At 56.6% G+C, this 23,910-nt stretch overlaps 1 protein-coding gene across 33 annotated transcripts in view; it reads right to left on the bottom strand.

Moving 5' to 3' along the window:
* CACNA1G (calcium voltage-gated channel subunit alpha1 G) overlaps nucleotides 1-23,910 on the bottom strand; it is a 67,209-nt gene that overhangs the window by 18,979 nt on the left and 24,320 nt on the right. For 10 of the 33 annotated variants that reach the window (XR_002730045.3, XR_002730043.3, XM_023204479.3 and 7 more), the window contains exons 10-25: nucleotides 17,859-18,010; nucleotides 16,858-17,043; nucleotides 16,625-16,739; nucleotides 16,386-16,541; nucleotides 13,412-13,480; nucleotides 11,815-11,899; nucleotides 11,534-11,727; nucleotides 8,602-9,033; nucleotides 7,634-7,734; nucleotides 7,309-7,432; nucleotides 5,592-5,660; nucleotides 5,261-5,445; nucleotides 4,179-4,305; nucleotides 2,461-2,586; nucleotides 1,524-1,613; nucleotides 491-683 (exon numbers count right to left, since the gene is read on the bottom strand). Coding sequence is in view for 29 of the 33 variants with exons in the window: in XM_023204479.3 (XP_023060247.1) it covers nucleotides 491-683; nucleotides 1,524-1,613; nucleotides 2,461-2,586; nucleotides 4,179-4,305; nucleotides 5,261-5,445; nucleotides 5,592-5,660; nucleotides 7,309-7,432; nucleotides 7,634-7,734; nucleotides 8,602-9,033; nucleotides 11,534-11,727; nucleotides 11,815-11,899; nucleotides 13,412-13,480; nucleotides 16,386-16,541; nucleotides 16,625-16,739; nucleotides 16,858-17,043; nucleotides 17,859-18,010 (2,404 nt within the window). In the remaining 4 variants the exon portion in view is untranslated. Of the gene's footprint in view, nucleotides 1-469; nucleotides 684-1,523; nucleotides 1,614-2,460; nucleotides 2,587-4,178; nucleotides 4,306-5,260; nucleotides 5,446-5,591; nucleotides 5,661-7,308; nucleotides 7,433-7,633; nucleotides 7,735-8,601; nucleotides 9,034-11,533; nucleotides 11,728-11,814; nucleotides 11,900-13,411; nucleotides 13,481-16,385; nucleotides 16,542-16,624; nucleotides 16,740-16,857; nucleotides 17,044-17,858; nucleotides 18,011-23,910 lie in introns of all 33 variants that reach the window. The other 23 variants (XR_002730044.3, XM_023204491.3, XM_023204475.3 and 20 more) reach the window with 9 other exon arrangements.

The raw sequence follows: 23,910 nt of genomic DNA on the forward strand, positions 1-23,910 counted from the left end.
AGAAAGTTTTGTTAGAAATAGGGAGGGAGGGGTGCCTGGGTTCTCTTTCACGCTGTTGTCCATTACTGAGTTCTGCTGAGGCCTTGCTCGGCAGCTGCAGACACTAGGTGGGTGCAGGGTTAGATGCTTGCTGCCCACCCTGGGCCTCTGGATGCTGGCATGGGGCAGTTGAGCAGCCAATGAGGCTCCTCTGAGAGTCAAGCTCAGGGAGGCTGGGTGTCTACCCCCATTTGGCATCATCTGGGGAGGATGATGCTGAGGTCCCGGGAGCCCCCAGGGTGGGGGCAGCTCCCCCTACCCATGGGGCTGAAGTGGCCTGCTTCATGCTGGCTCTAAAGGCAGACATGCTCTTGCGGGGAAGGAGGTGAGGAAGGAGGAGGGAGTCTGCCCCCGGCCCCAGCGCCTAGCCCCCTGCAGTCGCAAGGCCAAGGTCAAGCACGACCCAGAGAGAGGTGGAAAGACTACCGACCAGCCATCTGCTTCTCCTTACTCCTTCTCTTTTTCTCCAGTCTTCGTAGACGCTTCTCCTCCCGCCGCCGGGCCTCCTCTTCCTCCTGGTGCTGCCGACACTTGTGGAAGTTCTCCACCACCACACCCACAAACATGTTCAGGACAAAGAAGGCCACAATGAGCAGGAACGAGATGAAGTACAGCAGCATCCAGGGGTTGTGGTTCATGATGGGCTGGCGGGGAGCAGGAAGGACAGGCGGAGCCATCAGCCCGAGGGCAAGCTGTCTTAGGAGCTGCCCACAGCCTGGGTTCCTGCAAACCCAAATAGCTACAGCAACCTGACAGGCGATGGAAATGAATGGTGTGGGTTTGATGTGAAGCAGTAGGGAGGGGCAGGGACTGTGGTAAAGGGGAGAGTAGATTCTCCATCCAAAACTGCCTCTTTGTTCTGGCTGACTCCTGCCCTGAGGGAATGCAAGCCCAGTATTTCCAGATCTTCAGACTTTTCCTGAGTAGACACAAATCTGAATCTCTGAGTAGAACTCACCATTTTTTTTTTTTCTTTTTTTAGAGACAGGGTCTTGCTCTATTGCTTAGGCTAGAGTGCAGTGGTGCGATCATAGCTTATTGTGGCCTCGAACTCCTGGGCTCGAGAGACCCTCCCACCTCAGCTGGGACTCCAGACGATACCACCACACCCGGCTAATTGTCTTTAGTTTTTGTAGAGCTGGGGGTCTTGCTATGATGCCCAGGCTGGTCTCTAACTCCTGGCCTCAAGTGATTCTCTTGCCTAGGCCTCCCAATGCACTGGCATTACAGGTGTGAGCCACTGCACACAGCCCAAATTCACCAGTTTAAAAATATTCACCACTAATTCAAAAAATGTTAAACATGTTGTAGACCAATAAAACATGCCCAGATTTGGCCCACAGGCCACCAGCAACAGCCTCTGCTGTAAAATGTGATGCTTCTTTCATGGCATTTTGCCACCCTGCCCTGCTCATTCTGTCCTGAAATCAGCCCATGCTGAGTGACCTGAGTCCACAGATGGGTCCTGCCCACCTCAGCCCTACCTGCTGGTCCACGCCCACAGCATCCAGCCCATCGTACATGATGTCCACCCAACCGTCCTTGGAGGCCAAAACGAACAGGGACATCAGGGCCTGATGGGGAGGAAGAGAAGGAGATATCTGAAGTCTAGGATGTGTGGCTGAATCACCTACCACCTGCCCCCAAAGTGCCTCCTGCATCAGCTCCAAACACCCTAGCTCTTGAGGGATCAAGCTGGAGTCACGCTCCAGGCTCCAGGAGAGCCCCCATCTCAGGGCTGCACAGCTAAGCTGCAGCTGGAGGGGCCCTGAGAGATGGTCACACCCTCTGCCCTCCGCCAGGTAGGACAAGAGACCCACAAACCCTGGAAATCCAGAAACCAAAACCAGGGTGGGTCTGGGAAGGAAAACTGAGTGAGCAACTTCGTTTTCTACATTTCTGAAAGGAGTTATCTTGACAATATGCCTGTCCCTTCCACCGTGTTAAACAAATATACGTATCATCTCATTGCATCCTTACTGCGACCTCCAAGGAGATTCTATTATGACTCCATTTACCAGTTAATGAAACTGAGGCTCTGGTCAGTCAGCTGCTCCAGGTCATTGAGCTGACAACGGTGGGGTCAGAATTTGCACAGGATTCACATCCAGGGCTGCCTGTCCCCACTGCCACGTATGCTTCCTGCTCCACCATGTAGCGCTGTGGCCCTGGGCAAGCCCCTTACCCTCTCTGAGCCTCTGTTTCTTCATGTTTAAGGATGGCTAGAGACCCCATGGGCCCACTTTTTGGGGCACTGAGGGATGGACTGGGCTTTGCGACATGCTGGTGGTTAGACAGCAGAGGGTGTGAAAGGCTGATCTCTTCGTGGAGCCCACCGGAGTCAGCAGGTATCATTAAGCACGGCCCTGTGCCCCCTCCAGCCTCCTTCACCACAGCCCCACCTCTGAGCCTGGGGCTCACCTGGCCAAGGTTGTCAAAGTTGTACTTGTGCCGGACCCACCGGTAACTGGCCTCAGCACAGTCCGATTTATTGGTGATGTTCCTGGTATCCTCGCCCTGGCACACGAAAAACTTCCCTTTGAAGAGCTGCACACACATTCCCAGAGACAGAGAAAAGTGAGCTGTGACCACAGGAAGCCCAGGACTCCTGAGCCCCACCCCCACACCAGCCTGGGCACATTTTGGGTGAGTGTGGGGTGCTCTGCTCTGGGGTCAGTCAAGTCAGGGAAACACTGACAGGAGCCTCCCCTGCCGACACCCCCTTCCTTTCCAAGAGTTGGGAGGAAAGGTCATCGGGGCGGGCAGTGCGAAAGGGTGGAGGCACGTAACAGTCATTCATCTTCCACCAATGGTTAGGTCAGGCGTGTGCCAAGTGGGGGTCCCCAGCATCATCTGGGAACATGCTAGAAACACACATTCTCAGGGCCAGCCCAGATCTACTGAATCATACACTCCGAGTTGGGGGAGCAGCGATCTTTTAACAAGCTGTTCCGGTGATTCTGACGCAAACGCAAGTTTGAGAACCGCTGAGCTAGGCATTTAATTCTCACAGCAACTCTGGGTAGGGGAGTGGGTATTATCAACCCCACTTTACAGATAAGAACCACTGAAGCTCAGAGAAGTTAATCCCCTCACTAACGTCCCACAGCCAGCAGGTAGCAGAAAGAGGGCTCGAATCCAGGTCTGTCTGATTGGAAAGCTCACCCTCATTCCAGTGTAAACCAGGCTATGACTACTGATGAAGAAAGGAAGGCAGGACCAGGGGCCTGAGCAAACTGCTCGAAACAGACTAAATTCACCAGAAGGACTGGGCTCAACAATGGTTCACTCTACTGACCCAAGGAGGCTGGGAAGTGGGGAAGGGGAAGAGCGCTGGGTGGGATTGGGGAGGGTGTACAGAGAGGCACCACACAGCTTTGGTAAATGCACCCCAGCCTGGTCCCTAGGGCTAGCGATTTCTAGGAAGCCAGGGAACAGCCCCCCACCCAGGGCAGAGTGGACATCCCAGAAAGCCAAGGGAAGGAGGGGCGGGGAGGGGAGGGTGTAGCCACCCAGGGACTCCCATGCTGCCTGAATAGCCAGCTGTCTACCCTGCAGCTGAAACAGCTGGAGCCAAGGGCCCTGGAAGACTACGACGGAGGGGCTCCCCGGCCCCCCGAGGCGTCTGCTGAATCCTGCAGGCAGCTCTGGCTCTTTCTCTTCCAAAGCCAAGTCTCCTCCCTGGGCCCAAGGCCAACTTTCCCCAGCAGCCCCCGCTTCCTGCCTCGTCTGGGGTCTGCACCGCCTGCCTGCCAGCACGCTGCTAACCTGGCCCAGCTGTCTGGGCCCTGGATCCCCAGACCTGGCCTGCAGCCCACTGTGCTCGAGCCGGGAAGGAGTAGACTGTGGGCCAGCCTCTGTGCTCAGGGAGTGCGTGCAGAGGGCAGGAACAGCAGCCTGCAGCTCCCATGGCCTGAAGCCTTTCTGCAGCCCCGGTCCTCCTTGGGGCCTTCCTCTAGTCTCCCAGTTTTCTTCAAAATGCCCAGGAGGTAAAAGGGCCTAGAGCCTGGACGGGAGCATCCCTGCTTATTCCTTCCTGGAATGAAGGCAGCGGCAGCTTGAGCCATAAGACCCAGGGGCCAAGGGGAGGGGCCCTCCTCAGGCTTTCACCCACAGCTGGCCCCCAGAACCCCACACACCTGCACCCCCAAGATGCCGAAAATGATGAAGAAGGCACAGCAGATGACTACAATGTTGCCGATGGGTTTCAGTGAGGACATCAGCGTCTCCACCACCAGCTTCAGCCCCTGCGCCCGGCTGATCACCCTGGGGAGGGGAGAGAGGGAGGTGACAGGGCTTTCCCCAGCCCAGACACTCCCTTGTCCCTTGACCCTGCTCCCCACGCCTAACCTTGGCCACTGGTGCCATCCTGGCCTCTGGTGGCAGAACACAGTCCTCTTTTCACAGGACCCCTGCCATCAGGACCCCTACTGTAATCTCTCAAAACAAGTGGCAGAGATCCCCGTGCCCCACATCTCCACCTCCATCCCAGGATGTCAAATGTATGACCTGTTTGGGCTGGGAGTGGGGAGGATTCAACTCAAGTGAGGCGTTCCCTAGGGACGCAGTGTATTGTGGGTTGGGGGTACCAGGAGATAAACTTGTAGGGAAGCAGGCAGAGAGGGGGAGGGGCAGAGGGAGATGGACTATCACAGTCAGGGAAACATCGCCATTAGTCCATATCATCCCCGTCCAAAAAAAATCTGAGTTGGGGGTGGGGACCGGCTGATTGGAAAGGGATTCCTGAGAGGGTAGATCCCTGGCCAGGAGAAATGTCACCTGGGGGTGGTCCCTGGCAGGGGCCTGAAGATGGGGAAAGCCAGCAAGAGGAGTCTGTCACCTCACGGGGAGGGGCTGAGTGTCACTCCTAGGGGCCACACAAGGGAGAGCTGCAGCTGAAGACTGTGAGCCCCTTGGCCCCTTGTGGCCCCTTGTGCTGTGCGCTGCACGGGGCTGCAGTCACCTTACATCACATGGTGCGGCGGCCCTGAGGAATATGTCACGTTGAATAGGAGGAAAGCAGGTGTGTGCCTGGAGGGAAATTACTGGGGCCGTAATCTGAGTGCTGTCTGGGGCAGGGACAGGATCGCCTGTGGGGGTCACAGACAGAAGGCTGGCCTGTGCGGGCTTTTGTTTGGTGGCAGGGGGTACTGGTGGTCGGAGGTGTCCCTGCGGAGGGGGCCACCTGTTGGAGGTGTTCTGGTGCTGGGGAGGGGGTCACCTGAGCGGGCGCAGGGTCCGCAGCAGCCGCAGCACCCTCAGCATGCCCAGGATCTTGGTGCCGCTGTCAGAGACCATGGACACCAGAATGTCGATGACGGAGATGAGCACCAACAGCCCGTCCAGCACGTTCCAGCTGCTGCGCAGGTACGCCTGCTCCCCGAAGCACCAGCCCAGCGCCACCACCTGGGGACCGCCGCCGCGTCACCGGCCGCCCTCCCTGCCGGCCCCAGCCCTGCCCTGCGTTGCAGCCAACCCTCCCACCCTCAGCCCAAGCCGTCTCCACCCCCACCGGGAACCAGAGGGCCCAAGCCAACACCAGCCCCCATCACCTTCACTGTCATTTCAGCCAGAAAGACTGCGGTGAAGATGTAGTTGGAGAGGGTCAGGAAGATGCGTTCCTGCGAGACAGGGAAGACAAGGGTTGCCCGACAGGAAACCCCCACCCTTGGGCCAGGTCTGCTCTGCATACACAAGTCAAAACCTGCTTCTAACGTTTGACTCAGAAAACGACTCCCACCGTCCACAACAATGCAGATCACGCCCCTCTCATACACACACAGAGCCAGTGCCAGGTCCCTGGACTCCCCTGCAGCTCTGCAGACAGTCGCACCCCCGTCTGTGACCAGAGCTCCCCGCCCCTACAGCCACTTAGCCAGAGGGGAAGAGGATCTGCACCGCAGTGCTGTGATCTGCGTCCCGTCCCACGTCCTAAGCCCTATTCCCTGGCTCCTTTTAAAAACTGCGGCAGGATCTCACTTGATCTCTGACCCCTGCCCGCCATCCCACCCTCTTCACTTGCTTTCCTGCTGTGCGCCCCAGAAATGGAGCAGCAGTGGAACCTGGGGTCCTGACACAGACTGTGCACTCCCAGGCCCAGGTTGGGGCAGGGCAGGGAGGAAGGCCATCTAGTTCCCTGGCATCTGTGGACTGAGTCCCTCCCTGGGTGACCAGGAGACAGGCGCAGCTCTCTAGAGAGGTGGCGGGCCGAGTGTGAGCACAGAGAGGAGGGAGGAGAGGAGCAGGTACCGTGACAGAGCTGGAGATGGAGGAGCTGAGTGGGAAGATGGTGAGAGAGATGTGGAGACAGTGACATGGTGGCAGAGAGCTCTACAGCAGGGCCTCAGGCGGGAGGCAGCCAAGGCTGGAGTGCAGCCAGCGCCCCTGCCTTACCCTGTGACTCTGGGTGTGAGGTCCCCGATGCGGGTGCTCTCTCACCCGCCTAGTCCTGGGCTGCTCCCGCCATTCCTCAGGCTCCCTCCACCCCCAACTCTAATAGAAAACAGAAGCCCCAGCAGCACTGAAATGTAAACAATGGTGTGGGAGATGGCAAGGAGGGATGACAGGCAAACCCTGGCCACCTCTAAGCAAGTGGTGTAGCATGCCGTGAGGGGAAACACAGCCACTCCCCACCCATCCTTCTGGAACCAGAATTGCTGCCGACAGCGAAGGGCTATGATGCCAGGCTGGGAAGAGACAGCTCCCAGGGCCAGCTGGGCCCACCCTGAAGGGGTTTGACCCTGGGGCGGTATGTCCAGGGACTCTGGCTCTCCTTCTGAGAAGGACTGACAGGTTCGCAACCAAGCAGAAGTGACCCATGTCCCCACTAAGGCCCCTGAAAATCTACTTGTTTTTGACCTGGAAGGACCACCAGGAGCAAAAACAGCTTCCATGACCGCTCTGCATGCCCCCAAGGCCCCGAGGCAGGCTGGGCAAGATGCCTCCCCATCTGCACACAGCCTCTGCACCACCCCAGCACTCCCCGACTCACGCGTGTGCCCCACAAGCCTCTGGCTCATGAGAAATAGCCTGGAGTGAGACGAAGCACCCAGCTGGACTGGTGTATCATAGAAGGGAAACTGAGGCAGGAGAGGACACAGGGGTGTCCTGGGGACCAGCATCTAGTGAGAGACCTAAGGGGGAGTCCTGGCTCCCTCCCTTCCTGCTGTGTGACCTGCAGGTCAGCAACTGTGGCCTCCTCGCCTCCCTCACTGGTCCTGAATGCAAACCCCAGGAGAGGACTTGCCCTGAGTGGGGCTGGTGACTCACAGCGCTGTGGGGGTCAATTTTGGGGCGCTCCATGGCAATGGTGATGCAGTTAAGGAAGATGATGACGAGGACCACGTGGTCGAACATCTTGTGGGTGATGATCCGGTGACACAGGAGGCGGAACCTGCCCAGGCACAGAGGCAACAGCTGAGAAGAGAGAGGCACCGCCCGCAGCCCCTACCCTTCCAGAGCCTTCCCAGCTAAGGCCACCCCGCTCACACCCCCAGGCAGGGTGCCACTTTTCAACTCCCTGATAGCATCGCCAGGGGTAATTTCCCGTGAGAAGAGGTCGGGACACAGGTCAGACCCCTGCCCTGTCACTTACCTGGACTGAGGAGGGAAGATGTAGGCTGACCAGGAGTCTCGCTCAAGGCAGCAAGCGGGGAGTCGGGCTCGGATCCATGCGCGGACCCGTTCCCCTTTGCTCTGCAGAACAAACACTGGCGTATGAGCAGGACCAGGCCTCCAGGTTCCCCGGCTCCTGGCTCCTCAGCAGCGTCAGGACCCTCACTCCTTGTCTACCCTCTCCCACCTGGGGCCCAGGCTCTGCCCTGCCTCTCTTCCTTTATTCCTAAAGCCACACTCCTCATCTCCCCGTCAACCTTGCCAGGCCCCCTCCTCATCCCTGAGGACTCCTTGCCTCTCCATCTCCTCCCTCTCCTCCCCTGCATCCCCAACCCTGCTCTCCCCAGTCCCCACCCCTGCCTGCAGCCCAGCCCCCGCCTGCCCTTCCTGCTGGGCTGGGAAGCAGCATCAGTTATCAGACACTGGCCCCACACATCTGTCTGCTCAGAGACACACCTGAGCTGAGGAGACACCGGGCCTACTCTTCCGTGCTAACCCTGAGGTCACTGCACCCCATCCCCGGGGGGAATGGTGGTGGTGAGCGGGTTGGGGGAGGGGCACATGGCTATGGAAGAAGTGGGAAGTCAAGACTTGTGATGAGGTTGAGATGAGAAAGGGGGATGGGGGGGCATCAGTTTCTAGAGATGAGCGATGGGTCTTTCTGAGTCACAGGGGGAGGGCCATGAAAGATTCATACACATCTGCCCAAAATTATTCATATCCACCAAGGGTGGCAGAGCCGCAGCCCCAGGCATAGGCATGACAAGGATCTGGGGTTTGGCAAGGTGGGCAGAGGGAGAAAAGGGACTGTTTGGAGCTCGGTTTCCAGGTGCCCCTTGATATCCCCTGGGCTTGGAATGGTAACTCCCTTGCACCCTGCCGGGCCAGGCACAGCTCCCCTCTTTCAAGGTCAGGGGCGAGGGGTCACTGTGCCCACAGGGGCCTCACCAGGTTGCCCTCGTCATCCGCGTCATCCCCATCCAGTGGGGGGTCGTCAGGCCGCAGGGCCCGGGCCAGGCGCCCCGAAGCCGACTTGCCATTGCAGTCCTGGTGCTCAGAAGCAGAGCCTCGGCCACTGGCAGTGCGGTGCAGCCCTGGCACCTGCAGTGTGTCTGGCAGGTCAAAGGAACTCTTGGCCTCCCGCTCCAGGGACTCTCTGTGGCGACGGTCGCTGCCCGCGGGGCTGGCCCGCTCCTCCTCCGAGCTCTCCTCCTCATCCTGGCTCTCCTGGCCTTCTCCCGACAACAGGGACCGCCGCTCCCCACTTGGGCTTCTCCGCTTCAGGCTGGGGGCACGGCCGAGGCTGTTCCGGCTGGAGCGCCTGCTGGTCCAGCTGCTTGCAGCGCTCCAGGGGCTGTGCGGGGAGCTGCGGGCGCTGGGCTGTGGGTGAGCAGGGGAGGAGTGGTCTCAGGCAGGGCCGAGCAGCCCTGTCCTCTCACGTGCACCTGGTCTCCTGGGAGCCTCACTGGCATCACATCAAGTGTAGGGGTGTGAGCAGGAGCTCTGGACTCTGATGCCCGTGTTCAGATCCTGGCTCACCCCAAACAACTGAGTGACCTGGGGCAAGTTATTAAGCCTCTCTGTGCATCCGTTTCTCATCTGTAAAATAGATATGGGAATAGAGCTCATTCCTCATTTAGTTGGTAAGAGAAGTGTTATAATCAGCTCATGGGCAGTATATATAATGGGGTGAAGAAACGCAACTCAACAGCAAAAAATTAACCCAATCTAAAAAATGGGCAAAGGGCCTGAATAGACATTCCTCAAAAGGAGATACAGGGCCGGGCGCCGTGGCTCACACTAGTAATCCCAGCACATTGGGAGGCCAAGGCGGGCAGATGACCTGAGGCCAGGCATTCGAGACCAGCCTGGCCAATGTGATGAAACCCCATCTCTACTAAAAATACAAAATATTAGTTGGGCGTGGTGGCGCATGCCTGTAATCCCAGCTACTCGGGAGGCTGAGGCAGGACAATCGCTTGAACCTGGAAGGCAGAGGTTGCAGTGAACTGTTGCACTCCAGCCTGGTGACAGAGCAAAACTCCATCTCAAAAAAAAAAAAAGGAGACACAGATGGCCAACAGGTATATGAAGAAATGCTCAATGTCACTAATCACCAGGGAAATGCAAATTAAAACCACAGTGAGTTATCTCACACCTGTTGGATTGGCTACTATGAACGTGATGAAAGACAGCAAGTGCTGGTGAGGATGTAGAGGAAAGGCAACCTTCGTGTCCTGTTGGTGGAAATGTAAATTAGTACGGCCATTATGGAAAACAGTTTGCAGGTTCCTCAAAAACCTAAAAATAGAGTTGCCATATGACCTAGCAATTCCACCACTGGGTATTTATCCAAAGGATTTGAAATCAGTATGTGGACGAGATATGGACACTCCTATCTTCATTTCAGCATTATTAGCAATAGCCAATATATGGAATCAACCTAAGTATCCATCAGTGGAAGACTGGATAAAGAAAATATGGGCCAGGCGCAGTGGCTCATGCCTGTAATCCCAGCACTTTGGGAGGCCAAGCCAGGCAGATCACTTGAGGCCAGGTATTTGAGACCAGCCTGGCCAACATGGTGAAACCCCATCTCTACTAAAAATACAAAAAATTAGCCAAGAATGGTGGCACACATCTGTAATCCCAGCTAATCAGGAGGCTGAGGCAGGAGAATCGCTTGAACCTGGGAGGCAGAGGTTGCATGCAGTGAGCTGAGATCGCGCCACTGCACTCCAGCCTGGGCGACAGAGCAGAAAGGAAAGAAAAGAAAGAAAATGTGGCATACATGCACTGTGGAATACTATTCAGCCTTAAAAAAGAAGACTGTCATTTGTGACAACACGGATGAACTGGAGGACATTATGCTAAGTGAAATACACAAGGCACAGAAAGACAAATAAATACCATATGATCTCACTTATATGTGAAATTCAAAACAATTGAACTCACAGAAGTAGAGAGCAGAATGGTGATTAGCAGAGGCTGGGGTTGGGAGGGGTAAGGATGGGGCCAATGGGGAAGGCTTAGCCAAAGGATACAAAGTTTCAGTTGGACAGGAGAAATCATTTTCGAGATTTATTGCACAGCATGATGGTTATAGTCAATAATAAGGTAATGTATATTTCGAAATTGCTCACAGAGTAGATTTTTAAATGTTCACACCACACACAAAAACGTAAGTATGCGAAGTGATGCATATGCTAATTAGCTTGATGTAATCATCCCATAATGTATGCATATATCAAAACGTCACATTGTGCCCCATAAATATACATGATTAGTACTCATCAATTAAAAGTGAAATTTTAAAAATTAAAAATAAATAAAATCACGAGAGCATGGCACCAACACTAGCCTCCCGGATTAAAATGCTGGCTCTGCCATTCCCTTCTGCAATCTGAGGCTCAAGCCCCCTCTGTAAAATGGGAATCGTTGTGGTATCTACCTCCCAGGGTTGCTGTGAGGATTAAATGCATTTAGAATGCTTCGGAGTAGTGTTTAGAAGAGTGTCTGGCACATAATCAGTACCTAGATGAGGGTCTGCTACTATTATTATTCGGTCTTGAGGAGGTAGAGACACCCCACCCCCATTTTACAGAAGCAGCTCAGAGAGGTCGTGTCTTGCCCGAGGTCACTCAGCTAGGGAACAGAACAGGTCAGCTTAGGCCCTGTTCTTTCATCCCCCAGACTAGGGCTCCTTCCCTGGCTTGCATCACCGGCTCGGACTCCCCAGGGGCTTGTCCAGGCACACCCAGACCCCGTCCAGCCCATGGGGTAGGGGCTATGCCCTTGGACCCGCCTGCCTCCATCCTCTCTTCCTCCTGTCCTCCTTGGAATATCTCCCACGGTCGGGGTACCCACATGCACCCCCTACCGGTGACTTCATCTCGTGGGCCGCCCCGGGCTCCGCCGACCCGCTGCTGCTGGTGCGGCGCGACATGGGGCCCAGCGCCTCGCCCAGGCCCGTGCTGGTGCTCTTGGGCAGCGACATGGGTGTGGCGGCCGTGTGGATGATGAGAGGCGGCAGCAGGCTCTTCCGCAGCTCTGGGTGCTCTCCCAGGGACACCACTGCAGGGCGACAGAGGGAGAGATCCCGAGTCCACTCAGGGCTGGCCCAGGGCCCAAAGCCGTACGTACCCCAGGATAGGTACTCACGGGCCAAGCACTTCTTCCTGTCCCCATCACCATCCAGGCTGGGTGAGAAGAAATCGGCCTCTGATTCAGACTTGTTGGCATCTCCCTAGGGCAGGGAAGCAGCGAACCATTAGGAATCGGGCCAGGCTGGGGAGGTTGGGATGGACCGGGCCTCCCTCTCTTCACACACACACACCACATATAGGCCACAGGAACCAGCAACCACGGCACGAGGCATGCACCGGCGCAGGCCAGACCCCCCAGGCTTAGGGCCCAAGGCTTCCCAGGGCCCCACCACCTCTGCCTCTCCAGCCACAGCTCAGAAAAGGCCACGTCTTATGTGAGCCCACAGCACAACCAGCCTGGATGAACGGTCACCAAGGTTGGCTGGGGAGAGAAGGGGGAGCTAGGTGGTGGGTGGCACAGGCCAGAGGGGGCTGGGGTCCTGGGGACCTGAGTGAAGTGGTCACTAGAGCCTCTCTTGCAAAAGTCCACTCGAGGCCCTTTGCCTTCTCTCCACAGCTCCCCTCCCCTGAGCCTCAGACTCGAGGACCCTGGAAGGAAATTGAAAGACCCCAGACAGAGCAGCTCAGCCCGAGGACGCCACTTCAGATCCTCAGTGTCTTCCCTTCATCTTCCCCAAGTCCCAGCCTCCTCCCTGGCCCCATTTTTACCTCTCTCCCTGTCTCTGGGACAGTTTTTTCTTTCTTCTTAGCAGGTCAGTAGGTTCCCCAGTAATTACACACTTCTCCTTAAGAAGTTATTAAAAAATACTTGATTGCTACTTTTGATAAGGACATAAATATTGGGTAATTGGCATCTCAGGGGATCATTTTCATTAACTCAGTTTACAGCCCTAATGAGGCCTTTAATTATCAAGTGGGATCTCCAGGGGCCTGCTCGGGATATGCAGCACCATGGGGTCCCACAGGAATGTTGGCTTTGCCCCGAATTCTGGTGCCAGGGCAGGGAACAGCAGAGCACAGGCTCATCATGGGGCCAGAGGGGGAGCCAGCCCTGAGAGTGCCAGCTGGACCTAACTGGGTGATGAAGGGGCCAAAGGCTCAGAGTGATTTAAAATATTGGTACATTTTGGCAAGAGCCACATCCCATCCCCACATCCTCCAAGGACTTGTCCTGAGCTGAGGCAGCTTGCGGGGTCTCCAACGGGGGCCTGGGGCAAGGGGTGAAGGGGTGGGAGATGGGGGAGTATGGTCTATGGCCACAGATCTTGACTCCACTGAAGCCGGACGTCTGGGACTCCTCCGGGACCTCAGCACAGGCACGCACACACAGGGTGCCCCACACATGGGGTGCTGCACACACGTGCACACAGAGGATTCTAAGTCCCTTCCTTCTCCGGCCCATCCACCGGTCTGGCAGGGATGGAGATGGTGCCCTTGGCGGGTTGATGGGGACAGAGGCAAGGAGGTACCTCCCTTCCGTGTCCTCAAGGGGGAAGGGACTTAAAATCGAAGCAAACCTCACAACACCAACGACCATCACGGCTATGACAGGTTGCACAGCAGCGGAGCGTGAACACGAGCACAGAGACACGGAGGTGGAGTGGAGGGGCACGGGGCACGGGAGGCATGCCGGCTCATGATCGCGTACCTACCCCCTGGGAGTCGACAGGCAGCTGAATACAGCTTAACTGTCCACTCGCATCTTCCCGTTTGCTGATTTCCTACAGGGAAAGGGGAAGGCAGGGGAGGGCCGCTGGTCACAGGCGCTCGGGGCCTTCAGATATCAGCAGTGTCGAGAGCGGATGAAGAAAAGGAGGGGCGCAAACCCCACAGCAGGGGAAATGAGAGACACGGGGAATGGGGGCAGAAAGGGGATAGAACAGCCTTCCAGAATTCAACTACAGGCCCTCCGGCCAGAATGAATCTGAAGGGTGAGGGCAGAGGCCAAAAAGATGGGGACAAGGGCAGGAAAGAATCAAGTCCCCCCATAATCCTAATAATAACAGCCACCATTCATGAAGGGTGTGCCTGGCATGGGAAACTACCTCCTTAACACCAGCTGGCTTCCTTGCAAGGTAGGAAGTAGGTTCCAGGATCGCCATCTTACACAGGAGAAACTCGAGATTTGGAGAAGTTGAGAAAACTGCCCCAAATCATACAGAGTAAGAGGTGGATCTGGGCCTGGAACCCGAGTCTGTGGCTCAGAACACCCCTCTCCTCTCACTGGCTCAGAGGCAGTGGGCTTGGGAAATGAATAGGAAGCAGGGAAAGGAATGGACAAAAGTCAGAGTCAACATGGAGCCAAGTCAGGCCTCATAACATCTCATGCTCTCGGCTTAAGTCCCTTCAGATCAGAATAGATCCAGCTGCCCCGTTTGAGATGGGATGTGACAAGTAATGCTGAGATGATGGCTCTGATGTTGTTTAGTATCAATTAATGGTCTCACACAGGGCCTGCTGCCTGTTCATTTAATTAAGTGTGTGAATGATAAATACACAGGGATTCAGGGCGCTGCCCCCTGCAAGTCAGGAAATCACCAGCCAAGCAGGCTGTGTCCCTGGACCACCCCCTCCTAGCTCCTGGCAGGGTAGCAAGGCCAGCAGGGGGGCTACCCTTGAGGCCTCCTGCTGGGGAATCCCACCAAAATGCGGCAGCCACTTCCTCCGCCAAGGTGGGTTGTCTTATTTGTCAAAATAAAAACAAAAATCCCAGGCCATCAAAACAGCAAAACCAGACTCCCCTGCCAGACCGTGGGGCCCCCTGAAACCTTACCCAGGAGAGGGCAGGGGCCTTGGAGGTGTCCAGGCCATGGGTATTGAAGGACACTCCCCACCCCTGCCCACCACGTGAAGGACAGTGGAGCAACTGGCCCAGCCCCTCCCATGGGCACTCCGAGGCCACAGTTACTGCCCACTCCCATGGAGAGGGGATGTTCTTAAAATCCTTTCTGCATCCCACCCCAGGCCTGAAGCATCACAGCCCAAGACGCCGCATCCTGAGTGAGATTCTCCTTGCAAAGGTCCTGACACTGCAAAGGTTGGGGAGGGTGTGGCTGCCCGGGCCTTGTTGAGCCCTCACACTGGGGCAGCTCCCAGGCCCCCAGCAGGGCCAGAGTGACCAGGCTGCCCCAGGGCCATGCTGCTCTCATTCCCACACTCCAGCTTTGCTGTTGCCTAGCAACCAGGCCGCTGGGCTGCACTCCAGTTAACAAGGTGTTTGCTGAAAGGGCCGAGTGCTGGGGAGGGGCCATCTGTGCTGGGCACCTGCAGACCGCCTTGGCGGCTGAGTGGCAGAGGAGGGGAGGGGAATAGGCTCGCGGTGTTTTCCATTTCCCTCCACAGAGCTGCATGGGAATTTTTCTGAGGGAACCATGGCTGGCAGGAGCGGCCTTTGGAAGGGGCCGGGAGGCCCAGTCCTCACTCAGCTCCTCCTCTTATAGGCCCTGAGCAGCAGCAGAGTGAGTCTACCGGCTCTTGTGGGAGCATTGTGGTGCTCCTTAATTCTTCAGGCCTCAGGGAACCCCCAAATTAGTGTCCCATTCCAGGGAGCATACTGGCGTCCCTCCCTTCCTGCAAGAGTCACAGCCATCACCAAAGCCTCCCCCACCAGCTGCCCTGGCTGCCCCATAGCGGGGAGGAAATGCGGTAACGGATAACTACAGACTGAAAACGGTAGCAGGGAGAAAGGCCAGTGTGGGACAGATACGCTGCACCCCACCGACCCAGCCGGCCTACAGGGAAAAGCCCTCCCTTGCAAGACTGGGAAAGAGTCGGAAAATAGATTTTTGTTTTTCCACCGTGTGCTGGGTATTTATAGACCAGGCCGCAGCGGGAGTTTCCATCCGGGTCACCGGGAGAGAACTGGACCAAGAGCTTCTCCAGACCCAACCTGCAGCATTTCTAGGTTGGGTCAAACTGCCCTGTTTGAGGCCCCAGCAAGCTGGGGTGGGTCTAGGGGCTTGGGTGGGAAGAGAGGCAGAGCTGAGGGAGAGGAAGCGGTGCAGCCCTTTGGGCAGAGGCTGCTTGCTGACACGGCAAGGGCAGGATCAATGTAAATCAATATTAATTGATGACGCTGCCTGTGACGAAGGTGATGGAGCCTGGGCTGGAAATAGGACGCTCATCTCTGCCATGCCCGTAGCTAATTGGGCTCATTTCTCACCCTGGGCAGCTAAGCCCTGCCCTGGTCTTAGTGGCATCTTCATCTGCTCAGTCAGAGCTCAGATGACTTGCACACAAGCTTCCTGCACCCCTCGGCTCAGAGGAGTCCTCTCCAGGTGTTCCATAGAGCACGGTGCTCAGGAGCCCAGCTGAACCACAGGCAGACACTTATCTGGTCTGCCTCTCTGGGGAAGGGGTCTAGCCAACTCCGAAACAGATGTCTACTCAGTAGCTAAGCTTTGGCGGAGGAACCCCACACAACCATCCTGTGTCCCATGTGACAAGGGGCTGCATGAGACCCGGAGCCTCCCATCCCTGGTCCACCCTGGCTTAGTCTAAGAGGCGCTTCCTGTGGGACCTCCTAGGTCCCCAAAGTTGGCAGCAGAGGCAGGAGGCTCATGACAGGCAGCCCATTGGAAGTGGGACTGCTGTGGGCAGGGTGAGGTGGGCAGGGCAGCGGGTTACCTCCGCCTGGAAGCCCTCCACCAGAATGGCGACCAGCAAATTGAAGAGCACGTAGTTGCCGAAGGTCATGAGGGCGATGAAGTAAAGGGCTGCCCAGGATGACGTGGAGGCCATACCATTGTACAGGACTTTGTTCCAGTCCTCCTGGGTCAGGATCTGTGGGCAGAGGACAGGAGTCAGGGCCTATACTAGCAGCACCTGACGGCCCCTGTCCACGCCCTGCCCTGTTACCCTCGCACCTGAAAGACAGTGACGATGGCCCAAAGCAAGGAGTCAAAATTCTTCCGGTCTGGCAGGGTGTCCCCATCCCGCTCGGAGGCAAACTTGCAGCCGAAGAGATGCATGCCCAGGATGCTGTGGGCACAAGGGGGTCACAAGCTAGGGGTCAGAGCCCAGTGCTCCCCACCCCTCAGGCCCTCCTGCCCCCAGCCTGGCCAGTCTCTTAGCCGACACGGTGCCACGCCCCCCTCACCTGAAGATGAAGATGAAGAGCATGAGCAGCATGCAGAAGGTGGCCACGTTGTCCATGGTCTTCATGAGCACCACCAGCTGTCGCTGCAGCGCCGGCAGGAAGCGCACCAGCTTCAGCACGCGCATCAGGCGGAAGGTCCGCAGCACCGACAGGCCGCCCCCCTGCTGGCCCACAATCTCCCACACGCTGCAAAAGGGGCAGGCAGCCTGAGCCCCCTGCCCCTTCACTCTTTCCCCCTACTCCCTCGGAGAGGACTCAGTAGCACCCAAGGGCCTGGCTGAGTGGGCACATCAAGAGAAAATGGGGCACAGGTGGGCACCCAGACCTCCAAGCAGGAGCCTCCGAGATAGTGAGGATTTGGGTGACAGCCCAGCCCCCTCTGCCCTCTCATCCCTGCCAGGGATCACATCCTGGCAGCAGACAGCCCCCTCCCTAAATTTGGCCAATGCAACTGCATCAAATTATGGAATATTTGCTTTATTCTCTTCTAATGAAATCTAAAGTCAATTCCAAAAGCAATAAAGTGGTTCTCCTGGCCCCAGGCCTGGGGAGGAAGGAGCATTTTCCCAAGGTCTTGGAAACCCTAAAGCAAGTTGCTGGTGTCTGAGATGATTTTCAAGCACTTTTCGAGCCGGGCAGCCGGCTGGGCCTCATACTTCTTCCAACTCCTCTCTAAAGCCAATCCCCAACCCTCGCCCATCCCAGGCCTGGGTGGAGTCAAGGACAAGAGGTAGGAGTGGGGAGAGGAGACTAAAGAGGGGCCTGGGCAATGAAGAGGTGAGCCCAAGGTCCACATGAGCAAGGCAGGGCCAAGAGAGAGACGGAGGGAGCATGAGGACACAGACAGCCCCCCACCTAGGGGGAGAGGCAGATCCTGTGGGGTCAGTGGGGTCCGACTCCAGACCCCTCCACCCCAGGGGAACAGGTGGCTTTGCCCCTGGCCCCAAGCCACCCCTGCTGGCATTCCTCAAGTGAGAGTCAGTGGCGGGGCGTAGTCATACCTGATGACCACAATGACACCATCGAAGATGTTGTAGGGATTCTTGATGTAGCCAAAGGGACCATACACGAGCAGCTTCAGCAGCATCTCCAGGGCAAAGAGGCTGGTGAAGACGATGTTGCTGATTTCTAGGGCGTTGGTAAGCTCCTCGGGCTGCAGGGCAGGGTGGGATGTGAGGCAGCTTGTTTATCCCCGAGCCCCTCGACCCAGTCCTCCAAACATGGGACACCAGGGAGAGGAGGAGCAGGAACAGCAAGCTTGTGTGGAGGGGTTGCTGGATGCTCAGGCCCATGGGGAGGACCCTGCCCCAAAGGCTCCAGGAGGAAATGCACCCAGGGGCAGGGGCTCCAGGAAAGGGCCACGTGAAACGCATAGCCGCAGCCATTTCCCAGCTCTGGGTCTCAGATTCAGGGGCCGCAGGCTTAACGGGAGGCCTGTGCTGTGGGTTCCGCCCTATCTCCTGCTGGGAGCTGCATGGCCCATCTTGACCTAGGCTACAGTGTCAGCCTAGCGGGCCCAGGTCAGCAGCACAACAATGCTGGCGGATGTCAGAGGGTGATTGCCAAGGCCTCACAGACACACCCGGCCACGAAGCCCCACACGTCACACGTATTCCACAATTACTCTGTGGACTTGGCAGCCTTCTTTTGGACAACAGCTGGCTACTCTTGCTTCCTTCCAGACACACACACACACACACAGAGAGAGAGAGAGAAATGCACACATTCCCAGTTGCACACACGGTGATAGGCAGAATGGAGACACCCAGACACCCAGGAAGGATTATCACAGTTGAGGAGACACCTGGAGCCTCAGCCTGAGCCCGGGACAACCTATCCTATCACTCACTGTGTGACCTTCAGCAAGATTCTCAACCTCTCTGGCCAAATGTGAAACACTGGAGGTATTTCCTTTCATGCTCCCTACCCGAATCTGGGATAGGGACCGAGGATGCACCCTAAAGAGTCCTCAGAAGGACTAATGACGAACCCTGTCTCATCTGCCATTCCAGATCACTAGTGACCTCGCTTTCAATATGAAGTGCCTAGCAATGCACTAGGCATTAAAGGAGCTGCAAAAACATGCCAGCCACACGCCCTGCCTCCCAGGAGCTCAGTGTCTGCTAGAAACACATTGCACACACACAAAACAGCTGAATAACCACAACAGGGCTTAAACGCTTCAGTGCCAAAATAAATTATCCAGGCGGCAAGTCTGGGAGTTCAGGGGAGAAAAGGTGAGGGGGGAACACACAGAGAAAGGCTTAGTTGGGAGAGAGGCAGCACTTGAACGCCTGAGGGCTTGTGGAGTCTCCCCAGGCAAGGGCTTGGGTGGGGTGGCACAGGGTGGGGGGACCAGGAGCAACCTAAGCCTGGTTCTGGTTGAAGAAGGGAGGGGTGTGGCCAGGCAGAGGGCTGGGGAAGCAAGAAGAGATATGGTTGACTCAATGGACCCCACTGTCCACCTGATGGATGTCTGGACAGACTAGGTGTCTGGCCTGGAGGGCAGAGGCCAAGTTCATAGTAGGTGCTCAAAAAGTTTGGGTTAATGAAACAATCAAATGAGGCCCTCATTCCATCAGACGCCTCTCCTTGCTTCTCACTGCCTCATCTGGCCAGCTGCCCAACCAAGCCCGCAGCCAGGCCTGGGGACAACCAAATGTATCCTAATGGCCCTAGTTTGTGTGGCCAGCTTGGGTGGGAGGTGGAGGGACTCGGAACAAGGGGCTTCTGACTAGCAGGTGAGGGGCATTTGGGGGCCTCAGGGTCAACAGCCACTCAGAGGGAGATAGGCTTTCAGACCGTACAGAGACAGGTCTGGGGGCAGAGCCAGGGCCAGCGGGCAGGCAGAGAGCCAGCTGTACAGAGCGGGAGCAGCTGTCGTGGGGGTCGGTATGGCATGGAGCCTGTTGCTCCAGCAGATCCCAAGTAAGTCGTTGCTCCATGGATTGTGAGTGGAGGCACTGCCACCTGACCCGGTTAGCCAGGTCACACAGGGCCATTAAGTGTCTCCAGCGTGAGCACAGTACGGGAGGTGGGGTGGGGCCGGGATCAATGCACATAAAGCCCTGGGCTCAGACCCCACCTGCCTAAGTGGATCCCCTCTCTGTGCTTCCAAGTCCGGTCTGCCAGGGAGCAGGAGTCGGCGAACCCTCCTCCCTGTCACTCTGCCACTTGCTGTGTTTTCGGGCCCTGGATTAGATTAAAATGAACATGGACCACACAGGTATGATGTTTTACGGGTTCTCTGGCCCACCGTGCACCTCCCCTCATGCCATTCACACAGTAGTCCTGCCATGCTAGTCTCAGAGGAGCAAAAGACGCCAAGAGATGGAGGGTGACCAGTTCAAAGTCACAGGGCAGGAAGAGCTGGAGTGGGGCCCAATCCCACATCCCTCAGACTCCTAGAATATTACACAGTCAGAATTTGGAACCAAGCCATGGTGATGTTAAGGGGCTTGTGAAAACCAGACACACAGTGGACTGGACACACAACATGTCTTCTAATGTAGATAAAATTATATTCAAATCAACAGAGCTCTGGGAATAAAGACCAACTCAATGTGAAGACACAGCCAAGGTACACTTATAATGGGCAAATTTCATGGCATATAAACCATACCCCCAAAAAGCTGCTAAAAATAAAAATTAATGAAACATTCTTTTAAAAGTTGCTGAAAACACAGTGCCTTTTGATGTCACATATTTACTCAATCAGTGAATTCTAAAAGTCCAACTGCTACTGTGTGTGGAGAAGGAGACTGTTCTCTTCACTCCCCAGTGTTATCAACAGGGCTCTCAGGAGTCTGTACCGACGGCTCGTGGTCACGTGCACACCTCACTCTCCTGCACACCGCCGAGAGGCTCATGGAGAAGGATGATGCTGGGCTCCTGCGAGGCCTGCCGCCCCATAAGGCCTGCCTCATTGGCCCTTGTCAAGGGCGGTGCCAGCAAAGGCTGGAACCCCTCTCTTGCCCAGCCAAGTGGCTCTGGGCCTGGAGAAACACGGCAGCCTGATGCGGGTGGAAAGGGTCCTGCCTCGCTCTCTCTAGTCTCCCTGCAACACTAAGGGTCAATGCGTCTTCTTCTCCTGGGCCCCGGTATTCCCTCCAGTGAGCCATGGAAAAAAGAGCTCTCCTCCCCCAGATAGCCAGGTCTGTCCAAGTTACTAAATTGGAGGCTGGGAACGATCTGAAAATGCAGGATGAGGACACTGAGACACAATCTTAGCAACAAGGTTGCCCCAGGGACTGGAGCTGTAATTACGGTTGAAAAGGGGCAGGGGTGGAGCCAACATCTGCAGTGCCCACCACAGGCCAACTAGGCTGAAGACCTCCTCCTGGGATTTCATTTCCTCCCTGCTCACAACGAAACGAGGGAGGGCTGTGAGCCTCCTAGACAGTCTGGGAAACTGAGGCTCCGAGGGGTGTGGTGCCTTGATGGAGGTCACACCGCCCTCCTGGAGAGGTGCAGAGCTGGATCCGTTGTGCCTTGCTCTACATCTCTGCCCTCAAGACCCTTTCCACAACGTCACCCCCACCATACACCCAGACAGAGCACAGGCAGAGAGACACAAACCCATCAGGCTGGGGCCAGCCTCCCCTCACTGGCCGTCCCCAGCTGTGGAAGTCCCTTCCCAGGTCTAGCCTGCATCCTTCCTGCTGTTCACAGATGTCAAGGCCCATCGGAGCTTTCTGTGAAATGAGGCCAGGCAGCCTGAGCTTATCCCACCCAGAGGCCCCGGGTCTCTTGTCTGTGCTGATGCAGACTGTAAATCTCCATCTCCCATCTCATAACACCTCCCCTCGGGCTGTCACCTTACAGCAGCAGTAAGCTGCTCGGTACTTCCCAGCACAAGGGCTCCCCAAGCCCCATAGCAGCTCCATCAACTAGCTCTAAGTGTGCCCTCTGGGTCCGAACACTGGTGTTAGAAAGGTACCACCAACTCTGAGACTTTCTTCCTATGTGACCTTGGGCAAGTCCCTTTGCCTCTCAGATCCCCAGTGGCCTCTTCTGTTAAACAGGGTAACACTACCTCCTGGGAGGCTGCTCTACAGAAGAAAGGAGTGAAAGCCTGTGAGAAACCCCAGCCCAGGGCCAAGCTCACACATGGCAGGACCGATATCTGCAAGGCTGCAACTAAACACCACACTGGGGACAAAACCCAGGAGCCACAGAAGCTAAATCCCGGCTGAGGTCAGTGGGCCAGTGGGGAGGACAGCCCAGGAGGATGTCCCCGGAGGGTGTCCCCAGCAGGGGGCAGCAAGGGAAGGGGTATGCAGGGCACACTGCAGAACCAAGAATCAAGTGGCCTGCCCAGATCAAAGGGTGAGAGGGGCTGGTGGGAGAAGGCTACAAGGTCGGCAGGGCCAGGTGGAACAGCCTTCCTCTGCTCCCTGACTCCGGCTGGACCTGTCTCTGCCTATCACGATGCCACTGAAGCCCTGGGTGGGTGGGAAGGGAGGGAGGAGATGTGCAAAGCAGTGTATTAAGAAGATTAATCTGGCTGCAGTGGTGGCAGCGTGTGGATGGTTTGGAAGGTAGAGACAGAAACCAATTAGGATACTGCAGCGGTCCAGGCAGGAGGCCTGAGAGTCAGCTCTGGCAGACAGTGATGTGCCTCTTGCAGGGAGGGCATGAGGGGCTGGACAGGCCTGGCCAGAGCTGAGCAGAGGCTTGGACCAGTCACTCCTGCTTTGCCCAAGCCCTACCCCAGCCAGCCGCCATCGCCCCAGCTTCCATCTGCTCCACTGACCCTGAAATCTCTGCTCTTCCATTCAGACTCCTCGGCTTACCTCACCTCTGCTTTTGATGGGCCTTCCTGCTGCTCCCACCCACCCAGGACAGGGGCCCAGACAGGCTGCAGTGAGGCGGTGAGGGTCACTGGGTCAGTGGGAGGCAAGTCTTCAAGGAGGCGTGGGAAGTCAGAGAACACCTTGGTGGCAGGAGGTTTCCTGGAAATCTCACAGGCCTCATCATGTAGATCATGGTCCTGGTCTTTCCCAGCCCCCTCGAAGCTTTCCAGCTTGGATCCTCCCTCCTGCGCCCTCCTGCCCACTGGGCACACTGCTAGGTGTCATGGTGCCCCCAGGGCCTCCTAATCAGAGGCAATGCCAAGGAGAGGCTTTAGCTGCAGTCACTGCCTCTCTCCCCTCAGGACAACATTCCTCAGAGTTCATTCTAAGCCTTTCCCCCTCACCAGCACCCCACTCCCACCTCTCCCGCTGTCATTGGGGTGTAGGTGACATGATCTTTCCCAGCTCCCCAAAGCCCTTGAAAGTAAACACACAAGCTAACTAGGCACAGCACACTCACAGTGCCCACTCAGCTTCAAGACGGCTGGCCCAAGGCCCCTGCTACTTAAAATTCTGGAGCTGTAGCCAGGCATGGTAGCAGGTGCCCACAGTTCCACCTACTGGGGAGGCTGGGGTGGGAGGATCGCTTGAGTCCAGAAGTTCCAGGCTGTAGTGAGCCATGATCAAGCCACTGCGTTCCAGCCCAGGGGGCAGATCAAGATTCTATCTCTTAAAATAAATAAATAATAAAATGCTGGAGCTGCAGCCCCTGTGCCTTGTCCACCTGGACAGCTTCTAGACCATGGTGGGCCACAGCAGGCCACATAAAGGCTGCCCTTCTGACAAAGACTTCCGAGGGCTCCTGCCCTGCCCAGCCCCAGCCCAGGTAAGTGCCCTTGCCCTCCTCCTCTCCTCTGCAGCTCTGGAAGTGCTGAGTATCGCTTGAGAGAGGCACAAACCTGTGCTGACTGGACAAGTGATTCCCTGCGGGTGGTGGCCCCATGGCTGTCTCATGCCTTTATTCACAGTCCCTGGTTCCTCCCTTCTTAGGTCTCCTCTCTCCCCTAGGAGCTGCCTCAAATCTCCTAGACTCTGCTCTACCCCCCACCTGGCCCCTCGTTGCAGGCTTATATGGGGGGCTCCATGTCCCTCCTCCAAAGAGCTCTGTGTTGTGCACCCCACTGTCTCTCTTCCTCTCCTGGAAGGGAGCCAGTCATTCCTCCACCTGCACTTTGATGCTGCACTTTGATGCGCTCCC

Source organism: Piliocolobus tephrosceles, chromosome 16 (assembly GCF_002776525.5).
Source record: "Piliocolobus tephrosceles isolate RC106 chromosome 16, ASM277652v3, whole genome shotgun sequence".
Classification (NCBI taxonomy): Eukaryota; Metazoa; Chordata; class Mammalia; order Primates; family Cercopithecidae; genus Piliocolobus; species Piliocolobus tephrosceles.